Genomic DNA, 27,753 nt, shown 5'->3' on the forward strand with positions numbered 1-27,753 from the left:
GACATAGAGAAATGTAGACATAGAGAAATGTAGACAGAGAGAAATGTAGACAGAGAAATGTAGACATAGGGAAATGTAGACATGTAGAAATGTAGACATGTAGAAATGTAGACATAGAGAAATGTAGAAATGTAGACATAGTAGACATAGTCAAAAAGGTACTAATCAAAAATATACATATGGTACTAATCCGAAAAAATTTTTTACAAGAAGGAACCAGGCTTACAAACTACATATGAACACATTCTGGTTTTCCGTTTTTTCTTGAACTTTTTACCTGCATATTTCAGTAAAAGTTTCCGTAAATCTAATAAATGACCAACAGTCTAAGTTTAAGATTCATTCAAACAAATTTTTTTTCATGATTATCACACCAGCACATCATACAAAGCAACACGTGTCTGTCATGTGCACATCTCTACTCAAAATGGCATGCTGACTATTTTATTGCACGTGTTTCCTACATCACTGTCCCCAGATTGGTCTCTAATGAAAAAAAACCCAAGTATTACTCGTCTACACCGCGTCTCCTCCACAAAGTGTTCACGAACATACAAATGTATTATCAGTCTACACCGCGTCTCCTCCACAAAGTGTCCACGAACATACAGATGTATTATCAGTCTACACCGCATCTCCTCCACAAAGTGTCCACGAACATACAAATGTATTATCAGTCTACACCGCGTCTCCTCCACAAAGTGTCCACGAACATACAAATGTATTACTGTTAACAACTCTGTTGGTAACCCATGCATCAGAGTTATTCTTGTTCAGTTTAGCTGATACTGGCACTTCAGAAAATTCTGGAGTCCATTCTGCAGTCAAGAATGTCTCTGTTCTAAAACTGACTAATCACTGTCCATCATAAGGGTAATACAGCACGTGGTATTATCCCAATGTCAAAAACTATCTGTAAGCCTTCATCCTCCACTTCCACATCCGCCGTCTGGGTCTCTTTGTGATCGGGGTCTCCTAGCAACGCTCTAAAATGGTGACCATTCTCCACCAGAATTTTTGGTCCATACACCCCTCCCTCAAACACAATTCCCTCACTCTACAATAAAACATGTATATAAGAGTGTATAGCCTCTTCCATTTTGTTCTTCATTTCACAATATTTTTTTCTATAGATACTGAAATTATTTAGGAAAAAGGCTAAGGAAATACATTTTTCCATTCTTTGTATTATATCATATTGACATCAAATAATTTCTAGCACTAACTGTAACAATTTTCTTTTTCAGCAGAGTCAGAGCAAAGGGAGTGAACTCCTCATCCGTCTTTTTACACTTCATGGACACGCCAGAGCCGACTAAGTATGAACTCAACATCGGGAATTCGTACCTCTCCTGTACAAAAGGAAATAGTTTTTACAAATTTCATTTATAACAAGATTCAATAAGTATTAAAAAAGATTGAGATTTTCTGCCCTATCTTCTTCACTAGATAAGGATATCTTCTTCACTAGATAAGGGTGATACTCCAGGAGTTTCTCTTTTCATCCTTGGTGGATCAAACTGAATTTTTTTTACCAAGACAAAACACGAGAAAATCCACGGCGTATCAGCTAAGGAAGACGACAATCAACTTACACAATAAACCTTTAAAATCAATTGAAACTGAAATCTTCATGTAAATAGCATCCACGAAAGTACATATAATACTGAAAGCAAGCACAAACTGGATCTGTCCCGACCATAAATTGGATTGAAATCCCAGAAATTCATGCAAGCTTGTCAATTATGAGTGTACAAATTTGCTTTGTTACATAGTTATGGCCTGGATATGAACTTTTAAAAGGTAATTCTACCCCTCTAGAATTATAGGTTCAATCTAATATTTGATAGTTGATTCTTCAAATAATACATCTTAGTAACAATAGAAATAATAAAATAAGTATGTTGTGGTATTAACAAATTTTTTATCAATTAGCACACATATACCTGTTATCATAGTCATAAAATTGTAATTTTACTTAAAGGGACTGGTTCACGATTTTTGAACAAATTATTTTTTATTTTTTATGTTAAATATTAAAAGTATAACTCATTTAATGTTGACAACCTACACTCTAGTGTTAAGTGTTTCTGTATGTGTTGATTTCCCCTACACTCTAGTGTTAAGTGTTTCTGTATGTGCTGATTTCCCCATCACTCTAGTGTTAAGTGTTTCTGTACGTGTTGATTTCCCCTACACTCTAGTGTTAAGTGTTTCTGTATGTGCTGATTTCCCCTACACTCTAGTGTTAAGTGTTTCTGTATGTGTTGATTTCCCCTACACTCTAGTGTTAAGTGTTTCTGTATGTGCTGATTTCCCCTACACTCTAGTGTTAAGTGTTTCTGTATGTGCTGATTTCCCCTACACTCTAGTGTTAAGTGTTTCTGTATGTGCTGATTTCCCCTACACTCTAGTGTTAAGTGTTTCTGTATTTTTAAGTGTTTCTGTATGTGTTGATTTCCCCTACACTCTAGTGTTAAGTGTTTCTGTATGTGTTGATTTCCCCTACACTCTAGTGTTAAGTGTTTCTGTATGTGCTGATTTCCCCTACACTCTAGTGTTAAGTGTTTCTGTATGTGCTGATTTCCCCTACACTCTAGTGTTAAGTGTTTCTGTATGTGCTGATTTCCCCTACACTCTAGTGTTAAGTGTTTCTGTATTTTTAAGTGTTTCTGTATGTGTTGATTTCCCCTACACTCTAGTGTTAAGTGTTTCTGTATGTGTTGATTTCCCCTACACTCTAGTGTTAAGTGTTTCTGTATGTGCTGATTTCCCCTACACTCTAGTGTTAAGTGTTTCTGTATGTGTTGATTTCCCCTACACTCTAGTGTTAAGTGTTTCTGTATGTGTTGATTTCCCTTACACTCTAGTGTTAAGTGTTTCTGTATTTTTAAGTGTTTCTGTATGTGCTGATTTCCCCTACACTCTAGTGTTAAGTGTTTCTGTATTTTTAAGTGTTTCTGTACGTGCTGATCTCCCCTACACGCTAGTGTTAAGTGTTTCTGTACGTGTTGATTTCCCCTACACTCTAGTGTTAAGTGTTTCTGTATGTGCTGATTTCCCCTACACTCTAGTGTTAAGTGTTTCTGTATGTGCTGATTTCCCCTACACTCTAGTGTTAAGTGTTTCTGTATTTTTAAGTGTTTCTGTATGTGTTGATTTCCCTTACACTCTAGTGTTAAGTGTTTCTGTATTTTTAAGTGTTTCTGTATGTGCTGATCTCCCCTACACGCTAGTGTTAAGTGTTTCTGTATGTGCTGATCTCCACTACACTCTAGTGTTAAGTGTTTCTGTATGTGCTGATCTCCCCTACACTCTAGTGTTAAGTGTTTCTGTATGTGCTGATCTCCCCTACACTCTAGTGTTAAGTGTTTCTGTATGTGTTGATTTCCCTTACACTCTAGTGTTAAGTGTTTCTGTATTTTTAAGTGTTTCTGTACGTGCTGATTTCCCCTACACGCTAGTGTTAAGTGTTTCTGTATGTGTTGATTTCCCCATCACTCTAGTGTTAAGTGTTTCTGTACGTGTTGATTTCCCCTACACTCTAGTGTTAAGTGTTTCTGTATGTGTTGATTTCCCCTACACTCTAGTGTTAAGTGTTTCTGTATGTGTTGATTTCCCTTACACTCTAGTGTTAAGTGTTTCTGTATGTGCTGATTTCCCCATCACTCTAGTGTTAAGTGTTTCTGTACGTGTTGATTTCCCCTACACTCTAGTGTTAAGTGTTTCTGTACGTGTTGATTTCCCCTACACTCTAGTGTTAAGTGTTTCTGTATGTGCTGATTTCCCCTACACTCTAGTGCTAAGTGTTTCTGTACGTGTTGATTTCCCCTACACTCTAGTGTTAAGTGTTTCTGTATGTGTTGATTTCCCCTACACTCTAGTGTTAAGTGTTTCTGTATTTTTAAGTGTTTCTGTATGTGTTGATTTCCCCTACACGCTAGTGTTAAGTGTTTCTGTATGTGTTGATTTCCCCATCACTCTAGTGTTAAGTGTTTCTGTATGTGCTGATTTCCCCTACACGCTAGTGTTAAGTGTTTCTGTATGTGTTGATTTCCCCTACACTCTAGTGTTAAGTGTTTCTGTATGTGCTAATTTCCCCTACACTCTAGTGTTAAGTGTTTCTGTATGTGTTGATTTCCCCTACACTCTAGTGCTAAGTGTTTCTGTACGTGTTGATTTCCCCTACACTCTAGTGTTAAGTGTTTCTGTATGTGCTGATTTCCCCTACACTCTAGTGTTAAGTGTTTCTGTATGTGTTGATTTCCCCATCACTCTAGTGTTAAGTGTTTCTGTATGTGTTGATTTCCCCTACACTCTAGTGTTAAGTGTTTCTGTATGTGCTGATTTCCCCTACACTCTAGTGTTAAGTGTTTCTGTACGTGTTGATTTCCCCTACACTCTAGTGTTAAGTGTTTCTGTATGTGTTGATTTCCCTTACACTCTAGTGTTAAGTGTTTCTGTATTTTTAAGTGTTTCTGTATGTGCTGATTTCCCCTACACGCTAGTGTTAAGTGTTTCTGTATGTGTTGATTTCCCCTACACTCTAGTGTTAAGTGTTTCTGTATGTGCTGATTTCCCCTACACGCTAGTGTTAAGTGTTTCTGTATGTGTTGATTTCCCCTACACTCTAGTGTTAAGTGTTTCTGTATGTGTTGATTTCCCTTGCACTCTAGTGTTAAGTGTTTCTGTATTTTTAAGTGTTTCTGTACGTGCTGATTTCCCCTACACGCTAGTATTAAGTGTTTCTGTATGTGCTGATTTCCCCTACACTCTAGTGTTAAGTGTTTCTGTATGTGCTGATTTCCCCTACACTCTAGTGTTAAGTGTTTCTGTATGTGCTGATTTCCCCTACACTCTAGTGTTAAGTGTTTCTGTATGTGCTGATTTCCCCTACACTCTAGTGTTAAGTGTTTCTGTATGTGCTGATTTCCCCTACACTCTAGTGTTAAGTGTTTCTGTACGTGCTAATTTCCCCTACACTCTAGTGTTAAGTGTTTCTGTATGTGCTAATTTCCCCTACACTCTAGTGTTAAGTGTTTCTGTATGTGCTGATTTCCCCTACACTCTAGTGTTAAGTGTTTCTGTATGTGCTGATTTCCCCTACACTCTAGTGTTAAGTGTTTCTGTATGTGTTGATTTCCCCTACACTCTAGTGTTAAGTGTTTCTGTATGTGCTGATTTCCCCTACACTCTAGTGTTAAGTGTTTCTGTACGTGCTAATTTCCCCTACACTCTAGTGTTAAGTGTTTCTGTATGTGCTGATTTCCCCTACACTCTAGTGTTAAGTGTTTCTGTATGTGCTGATTTCCCCTACACTCTAGTGTTAAGTGTTTCTGTATGTGTTGATTTCCCCTACACTCTAGTGTTAAGTGTTTCTGTATGTGCTGATTTCCCCTACACTCTAGTGTTAAGTGTTTCTGTACGTGCTGATCTCCCCTACACTCTAGTGTTAAGTGTTTCTGTATGTGCTGATTTCCCCTACACTCTAGTGTTAAGTGTTTCTGTATGTGCTGATTTCCCCTACACTCTAGTGTTAAGTGTTTCTGTATGTGCTGATTTCCCCTACACTCTAGTGTTAAGTGTTTCTGTATGTGTTGATTTCCCCATCACTCTAGTGTTAAGTGTTTCTGTATGTGTTGATTTCCCCTACACTCTAGTGTTAAGTGTTTCTGTATGTGCTGATTTCCCCTACACTCTAGTGTTAAGTGTTTCTGTACGTGTTGATTTCCCCTACACTCTAGTGTTAAGTGTTTCTGTATGTGTTGATTTCCCTTACACTCTAGTGTTAAGTGTTTCTGTATTTTTAAGTGTTTCTGTATGTGCTGATTTCCCCTACACGCTAGTGTTAAGTGTTTCTGTATGTGTTGATTTCCCCTACACTCTAGTGTTAAGTGTTTCTGTATGTGCTGATTTCCCCTACACGCTAGTGTTAAGTGTTTCTGTATGTGTTGATTTCCCCTACACTCTAGTGTTAAGTGTTTCTGTATGTGTTGATTTCCCTTGCACTCTAGTGTTAAGTGTTTCTGTATTTTTAAGTGTTTCTGTACGTGCTGATTTCCCCTACACGCTAGTATTAAGTGTTTCTGTATGTGCTGATTTCCCCTACACTCTAGTGTTAAGTGTTTCTGTATGTGCTGATTTCCCCTACACTCTAGTGTTAAGTGTTTCTGTATGTGCTGATTTCCCCTACACTCTAGTGTTAAGTGTTTCTGTATGTGCTGATTTCCCCTACACTCTAGTGTTAAGTGTTTCTGTATGTGCTGATTTCCCCTACACTCTAGTGTTAAGTGTTTCTGTACGTGCTAATTTCCCCTACACTCTAGTGTTAAGTGTTTCTGTATGTGCTGATTTCCCCTACACTCTAGTGTTAAGTGTTTCTGTATGTGCTGATTTCCCCTACACTCTAGTGTTAAGTGTTTCTGTATGTGCTGATTTCCCCTACACTCTAGTGTTAAGTGTTTCTGTATGTGTTGATTTCCCCTACACTCTAGTGTTAAGTGTTTCTGTATGTGCTGATTTCCCCTACACTCTAGTGTTAAGTGTTTCTGTACGTGCTAATTTCCCCTACACTCTAGTGTTAAGTGTTTCTGTATGTGCTAATTTCCCCTACACTCTAGTGTTAAGTGTTTCTGTATGTGCTGATTTCCCCTACACTCTAGTGTTAAGTGTTTCTGTATGTGCTGATTTCCCCTACACTCTAGTGTTAAGTGTTTCTGTATGTGTTGATTTCCCCTACACTCTAGTGTTAAGTGTTTCTGTATGTGCTGATTTCCCCTACACTCTAGTGTTAAGTGTTTCTGTACGTGCTAATTTCCCCTACACTCTAGTGTTAAGTGTTTCTGTATGTGCTAATTTCCCCTACACTCTAGTGTTAAGTGTTTCTGTATGTGCTGATTTCCCCTACACTCTAGTGTTAAGTGTTTCTGTATGTGCTGATTTCCCCTACACTCTAGTGTTAAGTGTTTCTGTATGTGTTGATTTCCCCTACACTCTAGTGTTAAGTGTTTCTGTATGTGCTGATTTCCCCTACACTCTAGTGTTAAGTGTTTCTGTACGTGCTAATTTCCCCTACACTCTAGTGTTAAGTGTTTCTGTATGTGCTAATTTCCCCTACACTCTAGTGTTAAGTGTTTCTGTATGTGCTGATTTCCCCTACACTCTAGTGTTAAGTGTTTCTGTATGTGCTGATTTCCCCTACACTCTAGTGTTAAGTGTTTCTGTATGTGCTGATTTCCCCTACACTCTAGTGTTAAGTGTTTCTGTATGTGCTGATTTCCCCTACACTCTAGTGTCAAGTGTTTCTGTATGTGCTGATTTCCCCTACACTCTAGTGTTAAGTGTTTCTGTACGTGCTGATTTTTCCCCCATGAAGACGGCTTGATTAATATCAGCTCTTACCCCTGCCCTCTTCATGAGGTCGACCACAGTGGGGGTCATCAGGAGTGACCTCTTGGCTCGGGTCACGGCTACGTACAGAAGGTTATACTCATCTGCACTTGTCGGCGGCACTGCTCCTGTTAAAGGACAATGAACACCCCGTGAAAACTTACTGAATAGCAAATATCACTCACAATAGCAAATATCACTCACAGCTATTGTTGCCTTCATTTTCCCTGATGGGGAAGAGCTTTTACGGTGAGCAATAAGCATGAGTTGGTTAACATGTGCACACTACATGTATATGTAAACAATCTGACTCGTTTGTAACAACAAATATTCACGAGAAAGAAGTGTTTGAGAATCTGGAGCATATTTCTTGCAACAAAGGTAGGCTTAATGTACAGTAAAATACGATTATAACAAACCTCTAAGGCCAGCAAAAAATAGTTTGTTGTAGCCAAACTTCATTAATCTGATAAAATTTTCATTATTTTCCTCTCACTGAGCATTCTGAGAGTTCAATTTTGATGCAGTTCAAAAAGCATCAAATCTGGGTCACCATTTTTGCAAAAAATACATGGGAGGGAATAATCATGCAACACAAAACAACGCACTGATATAGATTTATATCTGCATTGTGATTCCGTATCATGGACTTCTGAACTCTGTTCATAATACTACTTACTAATTCAATGAACATTAACCACTGTACTTAATAGAAATTTTACTTTGTAAATTCAGTGAAGAAAAATGTAAAAAGTTCTCACTAAAAACACCCGGTACAATGTCCTGCCCTATGTTAAAATCGTCTGTCAGCTTCACAGTATTAAACTCCAAGCCCTTAGCCTTGTGGACGGTGCTGAAGACCATGTCTGGAGAAGAAAATTAGTAGACAAAGTCCACACATGTGTATCTACCAACAGAAACATAAAAGTCTTGTTATACTAAAGATAAAGAGGAATTCATATCAAAAGAGAGTGATCCTAAAATTCTGATTATTCAAATCTATTTATAATCTTTTCCTTCATTAGATTTATATGAAATATATGATATCAAAGAGATTTGAAAATTCTTGCAGACTGTAGTGACAATATTTCTGCACTGACATAATAATTCTGAGATATATTTTACTCCTCTGATTAAAATAATTTCATTCAGGGTTAAAGTTTATGAATTTCCATAACAGGACCCTCCTAGCAGCAAAATCAAAATTTCTGGTGACGGAAGTCAGGATTCAGGCTTTGTGGTGGTTGAGAGTTTATGATGTTAAACACAGATGATTCATACCAGCAGTATTGAGATCTTTCACTGTGTGGGCCAGGATTTTGTGTATCGTGACAGGAAGGTTATGGTGGTATGTTTTTACAATTCTGATTTTCCCCATTAGCTCCACGTCATTTGTCTTCAAAACAAACTGTTCAAACTCTGCAAAACTTTTAAACTTCTTCACTAATTTGTTCTCAATTGTTCGTTTTTCTGTAATAAAATCGAATCATCAAATCAAACAGTATTCCAACACACATCAAGAGATATTTCATTCTGGATAACGCAGTTACAACCATACAAAGTTTGCAACATGCATTTACGATCATTTCTCTCAAAAGTTTCATATACAGTGTAGTATATTTTTAAAAAAACTTTTCTTGAAATATTTTGACCATGTTACTGGTCTTCTTCAGCCATGTTTATTTATCATAGCAACATAAAACAAGACTACATACGCAAGAGTACTGTGATGTCACAATGAGTATTACAATTAAAATGTAATGTCATAGTTGATATTGAGCGAAAAACATTTGAAAACGGCAAGAGTATATAATATTTATATTCTTACGTTTGGTTCGATCTTCAGGAGACAACATAAGGGTATAAAGATCTTGTAACATCGGAAATCCAAAACCATCTGTTCCCTGCAAAAACAAACAAGTCATCTCTCTACAAAAACAAACAAGTCATCTCTCTACAAAAACAAACAAGTCATCCATTTACAAAAACAAACAAACCATCTCCAGAACATTTTTACTTGTTACCAGGGAGAAGTGCATAATGACATTCACTTGTCCTGAGTCAATTTTAACTCCATGACAAGCGAACATGTATTTTTTTCACACACTGTGCATGGTAAAAAGGTTGGTCACCCTCTGACTTACCCCCACGAAGGCCACCCTGATGTTAGTTTCCCCATCGTAGCAACATTTCTTCACGGCTTCAGAAAACACGGTAAAGTTGCAGCGACATAACACCGCTACTTGTCCACTAGTTTCTCCATACACAGAACCTGATTGATGAGATCATCAAAATACGTGTACTTCTATCCACGCAGTCCGATAATGATACAATTAACATATCACAATTCATATGCTAACATTAAATCTAGGATAAACCCTTCACTAGTACCTGCCTATATCCTAATTGCTAATCACAGACATATCATAAAGAGATTAAGGATCTCAGCTCCGACTCATTTACCTGGGATTCCATTTCCCACCAAAGTTTTCTTTTCCTGCTTCAACTCTTCAATACAGTAGGCTGCCACCTGAGCAATCTCTGGACCAAATCGGAAAGACTAAAAACAAGATGATTTCATTTTTAATTGTAAACATTTTTTCCTGAAAAACGACTATTTAAGGAATTACTTTAATCCTGGGACAAGTTATACGAGTATAACCTGGTTTGGGTCAGTTTATGTTTTATAATACATGAAGCAGATTATAAAAAAGCGTAAACTGACCCAAACCAGGTTATACTCGTATAACTTGCCCTAGAATTAAAGTCATTCCTTATAATTTAATGCAAGAGACAAAGATCCTAACGTTCGTTTATTAAAATGTACATAAACTTGGAAAAATACAAGTCAACTGTGTCACGCAATGATTCACTTAGCAACAACGATGAAGCGTCTATCTTTGAAGGCAGCCATCTTTAATTTTAGTTCTACGGAGCCTTGCCTATTTATCAAAATATTGTATCGAAGGTGAAGTTTGTCATGATAGAAAATATGTGTAAACTATGCATGCAATGCGTATTTCGCTGCCCTTTAGAGATAGGCTAGAGATCAACTTTGAAGTCGCTCATCTCCGACAGATTGAGAAAATAAATCTTCAAATATCAGAAAATGCAATAATTTGTGACTTTTAACTCTGTAAAAACTTCTACTACATGAAAACTTACCCTTGTATGCAACGTTGTCGCTAATAGTAAATCCGACACAAGAAAATATGTAAGCAAGTGACAAATCGCGATCCACATGTCAATGTGTCTTACGTCATATGATAAAAATGTGACGTATGAATTTTTGTTTGCTTTGTTGAAAGACGGATCAAGCAATGATTGATTGATTGATGTTTTCCGCCACACTCAACAATTTTTCAGTTATATGGTGGCGCCCAGTTTTTATTGGTGGAAGAGAGAACCCAGATACAATGTACCTGGGAAGAGACCACCGACCTTCCGAAAGTAAACTGGGAAACTTTCTCACTTACCAGTGTGAGCGGGATTCGAACCCGCGCCGACAGAGGTGAGAGGCTGTGTGATTTTGAGCGTGATGCTCTAACCACTTGGCCACGGAGGAACCCCCCCCCCTTTTCCCAGTGAGAAATGTATTTCAAATTGAACAGGGTAATGCTTATTTGGCAAATCATTAATTCGAATATAATATCTTTGTTTTAATCTATTATTCGAACATACATACAGAGAAAGATGTTTTACAACAGTGATTTGCGTACAAGTAGATACTAATATTGACAACAAGAAAAATTTGTACACGTTGACTTTCTATTCCACTGAATGCTGAAAACAGTGCTACGATGTAAATTTAGAGACTAAAAAATAGTTCCGGCTCTGGTTATCAAGGGGGTGTGTCCCCATACCAAACCAGCTGACTAAACCAGGTTATACAAAAATAACCTGCGTTCCTCAATTGTAATTTGACCAATCAGAGACAAGGATACGATAAGAATTAAATTATTCATGAATAAAAAGTCATTGAGGACAGCATGGAGCTTATTGTCCGTTGTGTAATGCGCACGTTTGGGTCTGGAGCTAAAAATGATCTGACAAAACATGCCAAAACGCAAAATTATGTAAAAATACATTGGCACAAGTCATGAAATCACTGTTGTCATTTTTACCACCATTGGATGTTAATATTGTAAAGAAAATACACACTGAATTCAGATCGGAACTAAACAATGAAACCTTTAATGCTCTCTTATCGTGTAAATTAAATCAATCTGTGTCCAACTTTGAATACTGCCATTTCCATCAGTCTTGAAAAATTCAAAACTTACAATACTTCTCTTCAATAAATACACAATAGTTTTCTGTTGTAAATATTTTGGAAATATAAATATTTATAACACATATAATCCTAATAATTATGTAGTGAATGCCGTTACGGATTATGACCAGATTTATTTGCTTTCCAGAGAGGGTCATGACCCTCTTTTTACATGTTGGAGGTTGGCAACTATGTGTAGCAGGCACCTGTGTGAGGTTGAACAAGAGTATTTAAACTATGGTACATGATAAGCTCATCACAAGCATATGCAGGGTGGGTTTTTAATCAGCAAACATGGCAAAATTGCCATGAGTTGTAAAATTTTACTTAAGATAGTATCAGCCATCATAATGTTCTGACATACTTTCTTTTGTATGCAATATAATATTACAAGATTGCTATGCATAGCAGTCCATGCGAAAGTGTTTTGGACATTCGGTCCTGTGTAATCAATGAACACACCGGACCGAACCAAATTTTGTCAGACCGAAAAACCTAATGTAAAAAAGTGAAACACGTGAAAATGCAAAACCAAGGAAATCTTATTTAATATACTAGTAATACTATACCGGGGATCCCTCCTGCATATTACTTTAGACGGTCCATGTGGTTTTAATCACATTCATTTACATATTTGGATTTATGTGATATTTTTTACTTGTAACAAACATTTAAATGACTCCGCGTCAAAATAGTCAAGCACAAAACCGGACAGTGAGACATCGGACATACTGGTCTGGTGTAAAAAATGATGCATCGAACCTGAGGCTCTGCACATCGGTCAGGTCCGACGTCTTTCGCATAGACTGATGCATAGCCATATGCCCCCCACCACCACAAAAAAGTTGAAGCACACAAGTCCCATTACTTATGTAAAATTTGTAGAATCAAAATTGCGGGGAAAATGATCAACTACACATTGTGACTAACAATCCTGCAAAATTTGAACAAAATCCGTACAGCGGTTTCTGAGGAGTTGCGTCCACAAAGTGTTCCTATAGTGTAGCATGTACACATTCAATAAAGTCCCATAACTCCTGTAAAATTCATCAAATCAAAATGGCGGTGCAATATGGTCAACTACATATGGTGAAGAACAATCCTACAAAATTTGAACAAAATCTGTTGAGTGGTCTCTGAGGAGTTGTGTCCACAAAGTCAAGTGGGTGGGAGGGACAGACAGACAGACAGACACTGGTATTTCTATGTCACCTTCTGCGTTGCGGTGAAGGACAAAAAAGCTCAAAGCTTGAAAAATGATGGATAGGCGTCACTGTACCTTAATACATCTTGTCTACAGACAGGCATATAAAAATAAATCAATACTTCCATCATGTACATTATATTCTATGTTTAATATCTGTAATAAACACATGATTTAAGATAACAGGTCTTAGCTTTTTAACTGTGACAGAAGGTAAATAGATAAACAAAGAGCTCTGTGTGTAAAATATTTTCCCAAAATTTACTAAGTTCAACAACCTGTTATTTTTTCAAAAATTGAAGAAAATCTTGGTATATGAACATTTCCAATAACCATGCAAACACTCCGAGAAACAAACAAATAAAAGATGACCAGTGCCCTGATGATTACCATTGTTAGCTAGAAGTCTGACGCCTGATAATTTACCTGTGTGAGACATAAAATGACCAATACCTGATAATTTACCTGTGTGAGATAGAAGATGACCGATACCAGATAATTTACCTGTGTGAGATAGAAGATGACCGATACCAGATAATTTACCTGTGTGAGATAGAAGATGACCGATACCTGATAATTTACCTGTGTGAGATAGAAGATGATCGATACCTGATAATTTACCTGTGTGAGATAGAAGATGATGGCTGCCTGATAATTTACCTGTGTGAGATAAAGATGACCAATACCTGATAATTTACCTGTGTGAGATAGAAGATGACAGATGTCTGATAATTTACCTGTGTGAGATAGAAAATGACCGATACCTGATAATTTACCTGTGTGAGATAGAAAATGACCGATGCCTAATAATTTACCTGTGTGAGATAGATGACCGATACCTGATAATTTACCTGTGTGAGATAGAAGATGACAGCTGCCTGATAATTTACCTGTGTGAGATAGAAGATGATCGATGCCCTGATGATTTACCTGTGTGAGATAGAAGATGACCGATGCCTGATAATTTACCTGTGTGAGATAGAAGATGACCGATGCTCTGATCTGCTGTAGAGCATTGACCGCCCCTCTAAAGGAGTAGATTTGTTGGTGGGGATCTCCTACCAGTATCTTGGCTTGTTCTTGACCCAGAAGGAAGTCGGATAAAGCTGTAAAATATTGTCTTGTCAAAAGTAACTGGCATATTGATTTCAAGTATTAACGCAAGACAAAGTTAAACATTAATTTCTACATCTTATGTTAAACACGCATTGTCGACTAAAGTTAAACATTAATTTCTACATCTTATATTAAAGACGCATTGTCGACTAAAGTTAAACATTAATTTCTACATCTTATGTTCAACACGCATTATCGATTAAAGTTAAACATTGATTTCTACATCTTATGTTAAAGACGCATTGTCGACTAAAGTTAAACATTGATTTCTACATCTTATGTTAAAGACGCATTGTCGACTAAAGTTAAACATTGATTTCTACATCTTATGTTAAACACGCATTGTCGACTAAAGTTAAACTTTAATTTCTACATCTTATGTTAAACACGCATTGTCGACTAAAGTTAAACATTAATTTCTACATCTTATATTAAAGACGCATTGTCGACTAAAGTTAAACTTTAATTTCTACATCTTATGTTAAAGATGCATTGGTGACCACAGTAAAACATTGATTTCTACATCTTATGTTAAATATGCATTGACGACCAAAGTCATGTTTACTGCATTACTCTCTTACATATGTAGAGATTACCTCCCTTAGAACATATTTCTTTTCTTACATGTTTATCATTTTTAAGAATTTCAGTGACTTGATTTTAATCTGCAATTCACATTTCTCTACAGATGCAGCAACTGACAAAGTTTGTTGATTCCAGAACTCACACCTTCATTAGTCTAAAAAGGGTTTTGCCATATTTAAAGGTCACACTGATTTAACTTTAAAGTGCGACCCAACCTCTTCCCAAGATGTATCAGCTGACAAAGTTTGATGATTCTAAATTTCATAGTATTTACATGTAAGTTATGAGCCAGGCATGAAAAAGCTAACAGATAGATGGACGGACACAATCATCATCCCTTAATAATTCTCATCTTAGACGGGCGTATAAAAACCGTCACTGACATTTTAAAATTCATACATCCTGTAAATTTTGGTTGTGATGAACACTTTACCTGGAGTGAGGTCCTGCGCTTCGTCTATAAGGATGCAGTCGTAGTTTCGAAGTCGGGGTCGATACAACTGGTACAGCTTGAGATAACCGTCGTGAGACATGGGCACATTAGGGTTCTTAAGGTCCTTCATCCTTTCCCAGAGAAACAAAGCATCCGTAACGTAACCCTGTGGACACAGTGAAAAAGATTAAATAAATAACAGATTACACAGGTTTCTGAGTCGACAGGTTGTACTGTACTTTGCTGCTGTTGGAACTAGAGGTCTATGGGCCACAATGCTCACCTGAGTCACACTGCCTGAGATATATGATAATATGCCTTTATAGAGACTGTTGGAACTAGAGGTTTATGAGCTATAATGCTCACCTGATTCACACTGCCTTTTTAGAAATATCATATGATAATATTCATTTGTAGAAATGTGAATCTACTTTACTCAAGGACGCTTTGTGGCTTGTTTGATTGAAATTGTACCATAATTATTGGTCCTGTAGAAGGAGCTTTAGAAAAATAAACTGACAGAGTACCACGGAAAGACAACAGACAAATATGTATCAGCAAAAACTCAGGTGAGGTAAAAATTCTAAGAAACTCATAAGATATCATGAGACCTCCACTGTATGGCTAAAATCAATCTGAATCTATTGCACTGATATACACATGTAGCTGTTTGAATATTGATTTGCCAAATTATGTAGCTGTTTTCAATGAGAAAATTATCAAATTTAAAAGAGGAAATCCAATATAGATCTTTTTTGCACATTTTTTGTGACTTCACTCTATACTGGGGTAGAGTACACTTTTTGTGACTGCACTTTGTCCTGGGGTAGTTTTTTGTGACAGTACTGTATCCTGGGGTAGGGGCAGAAAGTACAGAAAATACCATGAATAAAATAATTACAAATGACCACAACTTTTCTCTGAATTGAACAATTCCATCTGGAAATGTGGGTGTTGCATGATTTGAATAAACTTGACTTGAAATCTTACTACATGAGGAGAACTTACACACCGTCTTGACAAATATTGTAGTCTAAGTACGTAAAACTGTGTAACACCTTCCCCATGATCCCCAAAATTCATAATTGGAAGAAACCTCTATCTGCACTATATAAAGAAGCTGTTACATCATACGTTCTGACATTTCAAGCTTGCTCAAACCTTATATCTACAATTTCCTAATTGTCTCCCTTGGAGGAAACATGACCCTTCATTTGAATTTCTGAAGATTAACGTGGAAAGCAGTGTTCGAAATTAACCATAGACCAAGTATATGTCAAATGACATCGGTCTATGCCAATTGTAATTGAGATAGACCAAATTGTCCATGCCGATTTTCTAAGTTTAAAGCAATGGAGTTATCTCAAAAGTCGACTTCTGATAAACATTATGAGGAAAGGAGGACATTGTTATGGAAATGGAAAGAAAATATGCTTTCAAAGTACATAAGAAGTAAATGACAATGTTTTAAAATAAATTTGTGTGGTTTTTTTTTTCAATGTTGCAGTCTATGCCAATTCGATGAGGTCTATGTCATCTTGTTTTGGCATAGACCCATGGTCTATACCGAGTTTTAAACACTGGGAAAGCATGAAAACTTAATGAAGATGAGAACAGCAGCAAAAACAATGATGAAAAGAACCAGGACAAATCTTGATCAGAAAATATCCCCCCAGTTAAGTGAGGTCATAATTCGTATAGAACTCTAAAGCTCTCATATCTCCTCATCCCTTCCTTCATCTACTAACATTTCGTTTTTCAACTTCAATGGTGACCTTCAAGCCATTCTCATTCATCCTCTGGGATGGAGTGTGCTCCAGGGTGATGCTTTGGTCCGCAGAAGAGAAGAACATCTTCAGAGTGTCCAGCACTAGTTTAGCTCGGATAAACAGGTTGTCTCCCTTACGAGATGGTAAAATCTGGGTGATTGCGAACACCGACAGATCACGCAGCTTTTTAGCATCATTATATCTGAAATAGATGATATAAAATTGATTTCTTATTGTAGCAGATGTTTGCTTGATACTATTTTCAGATACAGCATTTTTGTTTGAAATCCACCAAACAATATCAAAATGCATATTAATTTGATATCTGGAAGGACTTTGAAAAGTTATACATGTGTAACTGGTAAAGGCCTAAGCTTACCCCCCCCCCCTCCTCATAATTAATTTCAAATTTTTGAATCAAAATTTACTCTATTTTGTAAAGTAGGCACAATTTCTTGAAATACATGTACAATGTATGTTAAAGACCGAGTTTTTCGAACGGTCGGTTTACCTCAGGTAAGTTTAGTTGGGGGCGGAGCTAATTTTAAGCAAGTGTGAAGCCCCGAGGGAAGAATGGCAGCTTGTGTATAGCTTCCTGAATACACGGAATGTTACCTGTACGTTTTCGTAGGATAAATCATAAGTGCAATTATTTTTCTTGTGCATGTTATTCAAAATATTGATAATTTTTTTTAATAAATCAAACATGTGAAAGCACGATAAATTTATTTTGTAATTGAGGACGTTAGCCATTGAAAAATTAGGCAGAAAATTCATAATTATAATCATGATGAAATAAAGTAAACTATCTACAGCTAGTCCATTCTTTACTGCCACAAATGCCCCACGTAAGGCTGCCTTTCAAGGTTTGGATACCATGCTCGGACTTTACGAGTAACACAGTCAGGCATGATGTCTCTCTTGTATCCGTGCGTCTGCCAAACATACAGATTCCTACGAGAATCCCTTCGTACTGCGGCGGATTTTCTGGCGATATAACGATCATCGTCCCACACCCCACGATGACTCAACATAGTCCAGAATTTCTTAATAAGTTTTTTCTGTTAGATTTATTTTTTCTGGACGGCACACTGGGATTTTCTGGCCACCAAAGTTGTCTGTGCGACTCGTCCATAGCGAACGGTCTACACCAACAGTCGGGACATTCAGCTCTTCCGGTATTTCCCTCAATAGCTGGTCCAGGCGAAGAGGGTACTTCCTCAGATATAACTTCTTCTTCCTCGGCATCCCAATCCCAACCATTGTGTGCTAAAAGGGCCCTTACAGCGGATAATTTCTCTTCTGATAGAGTTGCGGTTACTTTTGTTGCCATATTTCGTCGTAAAATGACACTGATAAAATTTCAACTGAATATAAACGGAATTTTAATGATGTATTTACTCATAATTAAAATTTTGATAATAATATATAAACACGACATTTCAAACGAGAGTCGGTACAGTCTCTTGAGCATAAAAGTCATGTCCATGTAAATTATGTTCTAACCATCCATAATTTTCTATCGCACCTCTTCCTAAACACAACCCATCATAATTTATTATAATTGATGTAATTATATGTAAGACTTTCTACTCAATACATTATATTTTGTGAATATAGATGTAATACAAAGCCATAATTTTCTTATCAAAACTTTCTCTATTGAGCTGACATACATGTACTACGCGGTAAACATCAAAAGATTTCACGGACGACTCGATCGAGAGACGAGGTAGACAATGTATACACACGGATTAGTAGCTAAATGTCCATCAATTTCTAGCATCCAATCTGAAGCTAAATTTTTCCTGATTGACAGGGGTTTACAGACCAGGTAAAATTGAAGGCGGTGCTTATTTCCTCGGTCTTTAAAGAATTATGCAAATGACACTTTTACATATAGTTAGAATTTAGGACTTTTCCCAAATTCTTGGGAAGTTTTGATGAAAAGGGTGTGGACCTATAGATTTTGCTTCAATAGATTCTATATACTTTTATCCTTACTTTCTACCGACTGTTTTGAATGCTAAGGAATGTCCAGTTTGGCATTCAACATTCCGGGGAAACTTTGTTTTCGCATAGTCACAAACAGACCTAAAAAAAAAATACATAAAGAAAATGTGCTGGGGTAAACGAAACATTAGATGATACATCAGATAATACATGACATGATATATGAGGACGATACACAGCGATACTTGGTCTCCAACACAGACCTACCTGTTGTAAACAACTAACAGAAACTTCATGTTGGGGCGCATCTGTGTGTAGCGAATAAGGGTCGTGGTTTTACCCGTGCCTGTACGTAGAAATAAACATTAACACATCTAACACAAAAGCACTCATTCTTCTCGATTATCTCAGGAATGTTTGAACAAATAGGAGACAAACCTGCAAAAGCGATGATCTTGATTACTTCTCCAGACTGTATATTATGGTTTACAATTCGGAGTTGTTCATGTGTTAATTTCACAACCATATCTGCTCGACTGCAAGGGAACAAATCCAAATACTATTCAAAATAAACATCACAATATACAAAAAAAACCAAATCCAAACAATAGCAAAACTAATATTCAAGATAAATGTAGCAGAATATAGGGGAACAAATCCAGATGCTAGCATAACTACTACTGTAAATTCCTTATTTTACGCAGGTACTTCATACGACAAAATGACTTGTATATGTCACATGGCGTGAACATGATTTGTGTGTAGTCTGTTAATAAAGAGTTCTAACTTCTATTTTAACAATAGAAAAATAAAAGAGTATTTTTATTTCATGAGTGATGCACCACGTGAACATACGCAATAATAAATTCCTTGTGAGTGATGCACCACGTGAACATACGCAATAATAAATTCCTTGTGAGTGATGCAACACGTGAACATACGCAATAATAAATTCCTTGTGAGTGATGCACCACGTGAACATACGCAATAATAAATTCCTTGTGAGTGATGCACCACATGAACATACACAATAATAAATTCCTTGTGAGTGATGCACCACGTGAACATACGCAATAATAAATTCCTTGTGAGTGATGCACCACGTGAACATACGCAATAATAAATTCCTTGTGCATATTTAGGAATCCACAGTATTCAAAAGTTACGCTATACTAGGGTCTACCACAGAAAACTTTGAGTGTTAAGTGGCTATAGATGTAATTATAGATTAAGGGTTATGTTTCTGTGTCTTTTGTGGTGTTAGGTGGTGCCTGTTTGAGACTGTATCCCCCCTCCCTTTACGGTATATTTTTCTGGTTATCCGACAACCACACATGTGGATAGCTATTATCACTGACCTGTAATTAGTGATGCTTTGCTGACCTCCTCTTATTGATGCTTTCAGGTCTCCATAATGAGCAATGGACGAATTCTCAAATAAATACAGAGCATAGAACAGTCTGTAATGCATCCTGTCAATCCAGAAAAATCACATAATAAAAATATCACACAAAGCCGAGTGTATGCCACTAGTTTCTGCAGTGTATATATTTATATATACAAATATACATTTAGTTGAAAGTTAAAAACCACTGTAATTTCATTGTCGCAAGCCAAAGTGTACACGTGTGTATAACATTGACAGTCATGAACAAGCCGACTTCTTGGCGTATTTGATGAAGAATAATGATGTTATTCTGAAGAATAATGATGTTATTCTTTCACCAAGTACAGGCGGTGGGAAGTCTCTATGCTACAGGATGTTTCCTATGAAATATTCGGAGACTAATGAGAACGAGTCAGTCGACTGTTGTGCATTGGTAATTAACAAATTAACACACACACACCTCCCATTTTTGGAACAAGTGGACATATATAAGAAATAAACCGTGAAACTGTTCAGATGTCATCAATCTGTAGGATTTTTGGTTACTATACAGTGATTTTTCTACATTTTTACAAGGGTCCTGAGGCTTTCAAATTGGGAAAAATTGTCGACATTTCAGTCAAATGGGAAAAATCAATTTTATCATAAAAAAGTTATAAAATCATATCCAACATGATATTATCTTTATTTTACACATCTAATTTACTTTAACCTTCTAAGATTTTCAACTATTCTATCCAAATCATCATTCCCATAACTCTTTGTTAAGTCTTATGCATATAATTCACATCGAATGTATATTTTTTTCAAATACGTTTTCCCCTTTCATAATTTTATTATTGGGAAAAATGCAAGCTAAATTGGGGGAAAATTGACAATTTTTAGGAGGGGAAAGGGCCAAAATTCGGACCCAAAATGGGCCTAAAAAAATCACTGCTATAATTTCAGAGCAAAAAGCACACATTTTCATTGCCACATCCATTATAACTGTTTTACTTCTATTGGTAAGAGATTACATCATTCTTGTCATATATTTATAAAAAAACAAGGAAATTGTCACGCAGAGAGCCACGGGTGAAAGGGGAGAGGAGTGCACGTTTCAGCCATGACTTGCGACGATGCTGTGCTTTTAAATCAGCATGTTCTAGATTTATTACTACATGTAGTATTTCATGAATTATTATTTACATGTATAATAAAATTTTCCAGACATCTTTTGTATCCATAGATGATTTTGAAAACAGCTGAATTCTGATACAATTGTGATGAAATTCAGTTATCAGAGGTACTACAGCACATTGTAAGAGAGATATAGACATGGTAGTAAAAATAAGAAACAGGAACCTAACACACACAGTCCTTCCAAACTGAATAGGGGTTCTGAGAATGGTTTCCACTCTTATTCAGCCAGACAGGACCATGTTTTGTGTATTTACGCATTTGCCTTGACAAGTATTACCTTCCTTGTTTACCTGTTTCATAGGTTACTTCCCTTGACCCTTACCCGTTCCAAACAGCATTTCTTTTCAGAAATTTCATCACCAGCAATATGGATGCACAGCAATACAACATCTCCAGGATTTCCTCTGTCAGGCACGCAGACCGGGCCATGCAGTTTATGACTTCCTGTATGTCTGCGACTGTCTCGGAGATCACCACCAATGTAACAATTAGACTCCAAGGATTAGGAACCTTTAACGATAATCATATTATTTAATCATTAAAATTTCACATTCTTCTTACGCAAGATTATTCAAAATGAACCAGAATCTTTATATTGCGATTTTATTTATTTGTCAATGATTTCCATTTTTTTTTTTTTTTGCACATGTATGATCATATCATCAAGAAATCAGCATTCGTTGATATATAATTTTGTGGAATCTTCTCTATGATGTACGATATCTAATAAAATAATAATTTTATAATCTTACGTAAATGAAAAGATAGAGAAGATTCCACAAAATATTATATACCAACAAACCAGTAGTTTATAACAGATCCATGAAGTATTAAGCCAATGAAAATTTATGAAACCATAGCATGCAATCCTCTCTCTCTCTCTTTCAAACTGATAAGCATTGTCAGTAAGCTTAAAAACACCATATGATTATTATCTTACATGTATTTCTGAATTCTCTTGAAATATTCTGTAAATGACACATTTAATAATGGAGTCCAAGGTGGCTGAGTTAAATATTTTTTTTAGTTTACCCTTTTTGTCCAACCCTAAAAAAAATGCCAACACTCAAGATGTTATTACTCTATATTTCTTTATACAAAGTAAGACAGAAATATGGATTATCTTTTTTTTCTTTTCTTTTTTAATCTAATGCATATTCCATACATGCCAACTTTCCCGATTTGTGCGGGATTCTCCCGATTTGAAGCAACTGAAAAGGCAAATCCCGATATCCCGATCGGGATTGCAAAAATACCCCGAAATCCCGATTTTCTAAAAATATCTCCCATTTTACGACAACAAACCCCCATTTCCAACCGGATTTGAAACCCCGCGTCACTTCTGAACTGGCCAATCAGAAATCGGGACAATAGTCAGCCATTGCTGTTTACCTGTGTCGCATGGTGTCGGGTTGGTCTTCCTGTGTCGGGGTGTTTATTGGACAGTACGAAGCATGTTTTGATAGTAATTAATCGGGAAGACGAATTTCAAATTGACATATCCTTTGCACAAACATGAATGACAACGATGATAGTGTCACCACCAAACAATCGGACATTCCCGATTTTTGCCTCTCGCTGACAGCATCCAAAAATTGCAATAAGGTACATCAAATATATATTTTTTCCAACTATCCAAATCTATCCGTCTATAGCGATGTATTATATAGTCTATATAGTGTAGTATTCAATAAATAGACTTTGTGATGCATAATTCGCAGTCTGTACTGAATTTTATATTTAGCAAGTAGCCTTAATTTACAAGTAAAACGGAATATTTTGATGTGTTTTTTTCCTGGTAATTATTTCAGATGTCATGGGTGCAAAGGTTTTGTTCGCAAACTTCATAGCAGGGCAGATCACTCCTTTTCTGGTTGCAATGCAGATTATTCCACCAGACTCTGCAAGCCCATGTTTACAGACAAGCAAGATTGCCTTTGTAGTCGTACCTAAATGCATGAGCTTTAATTTAAATTTTGATATATAGACCAGCCAATGTTTATTGTATGGTGTATAAGGATGCACCTTAAGTATTATTTGATGATATGTATGTGACTTGTTGTTGGAGAGGATTTTTTGCTGATTAGATGATTTTAATAAAATATCTATGTATATCTTTCAAAGTTTTTTTTTTATATAGTTAATGGTCAAACACACTTGCTGTTGTGTTAATATATGATACATTTACAATGATTTGATTGATATTTTATTTGAAAAGACAAATATTTATTTTCATGCTAAAATGTCGTGAATTTTGAGCTTTGAAAAAAAGTCGTCGCGCGCAAAATCCCCCATGGGGATTTTTAAAAGTTGGCATGTATGCATATTCTATCTACCCCTGTACTGTGTACACCCCCCCCCCCCCCCCCCCCCCCCCCACTGTTTTATTTTACCTCATCTGTGATCAAATCTGGCAGTCTTTCCTTCATCAGAGATTTGGCCCATACATATTTCTTATGCTGCTGTAACTTCTCCAATATGTCTTTGTACACCGACACGGGGAAGGAATAAAAGGACTTGAAATATCTGGGGAGAAAAATTAGTCAGGATAAATAATATAAACTCATTGTTAAATCTTCTCTAAAACTCCTTACCTTAAATAAAATATTCAAATTAAATCATGTTAATGAAAACGAGACTTTTTAAAATGTTACACTTATGTAATTACTGTACCTCTATCTTGTCAAGTACATTGTACATCGTAATTTATACTACATCGTAATTTATACTACATCGTAATTTATACTACATTGTAATTTATACTACATCGTAATCTACATTACATTGTAATTGTAATTTATACTACATCGTAATCTACATTACATTGTCCTCTCCCTACCTGACAAGTCCAGTCATTCATCACTGTCCTCTCCCTACCTGACAAGTCCTGTCATTCATCATTGTCCTCTCCCTACCTGACAAGTCCTGTCATTCATCATTATCCTCTCCCTACCTGACAAGTCCAGTCATTCATCATTATCCTCTCCCTACCTGATAACTCCTGTAAGATACTCTGATGTATTCATCATTCCATTTTCCCTCATGATCTTCCTCACAGCAGATTTGGAAACTTCAGAATTTCTGTTATCCTTTTTCATTTTATAGTAGGCTTTCTTCCACTTCATAAACTACACAGAGATAATACAAAACATGATTGACACTCCTGTAGCTGTCTGAGAAAGTTAAACAGGGTCAAGTAATTACATTAAGTAAACATACATGTACTTCTCCGCATAGGTTTTTATTGACAATTGTTTCCTTCGTATTAAAATGAATACATGTATATATAATTAAACAGATTTACTGAGAAATTACCCAGTGCTCACAAAACCATAACAAGATTGTTACAGTGTCCAAAGATTTTCCTTACACGATATTGTATATATATATTGAGATATCGTATATATATTGAGATAATGAAATATCATATATATATTGAGATATCGTATGTATATTGAGATATCATATATGTATTGAGATGTCAAGTGTCAGAACTGAGATTCAACTTATTATAAAGTAATTTGAAAACACATTTATAGCAAAAAAGTGTTGAGGATGAACAACCTTGATTCGTTATAAACATCATTCATTTTATCCAAAGAGTTCATAAAAACACATGGATTGTAAATCACTTGGCTGTAACTTGTAAACATAAATTCTTTGCAAACATATTTAGCTACAACAGGTAAGAAAATCCGTAAGAATAGCATGTACTGCAAGGCTAAAAATTAACATATGCCCATCAGTCTGTGACTGGTTAAAAGTGTGGCGGACTGACTGACATTTGTTTTAGTCAGTCTGATGGGACGGCTAATTTTCTAAAGCATCATTTTGAAAAATATACTTAAGAAAATACGCATTTGGCATGCTACGATCTGTAGATATCAAAAGAATCTGATTCATAAATATAAATCCCACATTGAAGTGTTACAATATTGTCTGACAGAGGCATATTGAGTTAAATTTCATTTTAATAACATTAACGAAATATGTTTAATTATTTCTGGAAAACTGTTGGACTGGTAGATTTGTCTGCGTACTGGTTGAAATTATACACCATCAGTCCGGCTGGACTGGTGACATAAAAAGATAGCTTCAAGCCCTGTACTGTATGTAGAGACCATAATGATATGATGAACTAGTTAGATTCCTGCATCAAGCTTTGGAAAGAGCAGGGATCTTTTTAGGGTCTGTAGAGGAGAGAACTTCAGCCCCATTCCCAATGCTGAAAAGCAGGTGTTTTTCCCAAAATGATACCTAAAATTCCCGAATGATGGATGCTTTGATGAGAATATCCAACCTCAGTGCCAAAACATTTGTAACAGTTTTTTCTCTGCCAAAGACCAGAAATTAAAGCTAAAGCCAGCTACATTGATAAAGAAATATCAAATGGTCAACTTTTTGCTTGCAAGTTGTTTTTCTCATTTTATGTTTGAATGAAACAAATTCCCCAATTTCAATCAAATATCGCTAATTTTCTCAAATTTGAAGGCCCTGGCCCCTGGATTCAAGGGGTAAAAAAAATCCCTGAAGAGACTACATTAACTGAAAAAGAAAAAAAAAGAAAATTTCACCTTCTCTTGTGAAATAACTTCATTCCATCGAACGCAAACTCTGTTACAGTTCAAACAAAGATCCAGTATAGGCAGTTGACAAAATATTTTCTGCAATAATTCATCTGGAAGTTTATCAAAGTAATTGATTCTTTCAGCAGGCTGGTGTCCTAGTAGACCATACTTTGAGTCTGGTCTCTCTTCAGCAGTGCACAACACGTCATCATCTGATGAGTTCATTTCCACAGTATCAGTGAAATGCAAAGATGTCTGAACTTTTGGAATCTTGGACAAGATGGGAATGCTTTTCTTTTCATTATTTCTCTTCCTCTTCTTTTGCTGAGATTTCTTGGCTAAATTCTTCTGTCCTTCAAACAATGCCTTGACAACATTAACCTTATCAACATGCTTTCTATTTTGTTCAGTGTCTGAGTTTTGACTAGAGGTGGGTGAATCTGTATCTGCAACATAAATTGATGATGAATTTCCCATTAATTTAATAGGAGAAAACATCTTTGATGGTGTTCTGTTTTGGCTACTTGAGGGGCGAGTATCTTTCATGGTTTGGGGTGATCTACTTGTAGAGTCAGTGTCACTGATGTAAATTGCAGCAGTTGAAGGCATTTCTGATGACTTGTTCTCTGGACTGGAACGCGTATCAGCTGACTTTGTGACACAATTCTCTCCATTACTTTTGTCTTTACTGCTCTTAAAAAATGAAGTAAGGCTTCTTTGGTTTGGAGAAGGTATAAACTTCTTTGCATTCTTTTTCGGTGTTGTTGTACCCTCGGGTGTGGGCAGCTCCGGACAAGTTTCTTGTCTGTGAAATTCAGCAGCTGATTGAAAGCCAGAGGCGCCTGCAGCTGGATATTTATTCATCTTCTTATGGGATCTGTATATTGGGAGCAACTGTTGTCGATTTTTGCCTCTTCTTAAATCATTCAGAAGGGGATTTGAGAGACTGGCACTACCTTCAAGTGTCCTGGCAAGACAAAAACAATCCACTCGATCCAAGTGAAGCTTTCGTCGCTTCGGAAAATTTCCTGCTGTTATTGAGACAAATTGCACATTAGTTTTATCACTAGCTTCAAAGTTTTGAATCTCACAAGTTTTATCATCTCCCATTGTAGCTGAGAAATGTTAGAGAAAGCATCCTTCTATCTTTAAACGTACCTACTAACCCAGCTCTGAGCTCAGCTGCCATTCAAAAATTAAGTCTTCCGGTTTGTGAGAATTCAATAAGTCATACCGGTGATTTTTAAGCACCCACAGGTCTGTCATACATAATTCATTCGATTTTATTTTGGGCGCAAAGAAAATTTCAAACCACAGCATGTCCAACATTTTTAGAAGAAAAAAATATACAAGTGCCTCGGATTTAGCGCGGTAGTTAAGTCAATTTACCTAACATCATATAGTAAAGTAGTACTGTAAAGTTTGTTGTTGGGGGTGGGGGGTAGTTTTGATTTTTTTTAAAAGGGAATTATATATGTGAAAGTGATGGAAACCTTTTTTTTTCCCCTCAAAATCTCTCAATAGCATAGGAATATATATTAATGAATTTTGTACAAAAACAAGATAAACCTAATAAAACTACGCTAGATAATTTAAAAGTGTACAGAAATAAGGACGAATTATTGTCTTACAAGACAATATTCATGTGCCTGCTTTGAGGTTAGAAAGTGTTTGAAATAAATAAACACTGGTGTTATTGCTGAAATATGTAATATAGAACAATTTTCATTTGATTCAATTTTGGTGAGAAAATGACATAATGCCCCTTTAATTGTTTTTCAATACTTTTTTCTTTTATTCGTTTTGAGGGTATAAAGGTTTACATGTAATCGTTTACATGTATATATTTACAAATTGCATTTACTGTGAGGAAAGATATATATGTAGAATAGAA

At 36.2% G+C, this 27,753-nt stretch overlaps 1 protein-coding gene across 1 annotated transcript; it reads right to left on the bottom strand.

Moving 5' to 3' along the window:
* Window positions 1-325: 325 nt before the first annotated feature.
* On the bottom strand, window positions 326-27,067 carry LOC125651389 (F-box DNA helicase 1-like). Its single transcript, XM_056166985.1, has 19 exons — window positions 25,866-27,067; window positions 24,283-24,419; window positions 23,685-23,817; window positions 21,614-21,801; window positions 20,081-20,194; window positions 19,161-19,258; window positions 18,990-19,068; window positions 18,774-18,863; window positions 16,749-16,971; window positions 15,001-15,166; window positions 13,836-13,972; window positions 9,853-9,949; window positions 9,534-9,661; window positions 9,218-9,293; window positions 8,671-8,859; window positions 8,151-8,255; window positions 7,402-7,517; window positions 1,227-1,352; window positions 326-1,057 (listed from the first exon to the last, which is right to left on the bottom strand). Exons 1-19 carry the CDS (start codon window positions 26,967-26,969, stop codon window positions 866-868), a joined length of 3,498 nt encoding a protein of 1,165 aa, XP_056022960.1. The 5' UTR covers window positions 26,970-27,067; the 3' UTR covers window positions 326-865.
* Between the last annotated feature and the right edge of the window lie 686 nt (window positions 27,068-27,753).

The sequence above is a fragment of the Ostrea edulis genome, chromosome 5 (assembly GCF_947568905.1).
Source record: "Ostrea edulis chromosome 5, xbOstEdul1.1, whole genome shotgun sequence".
NCBI classification, from domain to species: Eukaryota; Metazoa; Mollusca; class Bivalvia; order Ostreida; family Ostreidae; genus Ostrea; species Ostrea edulis.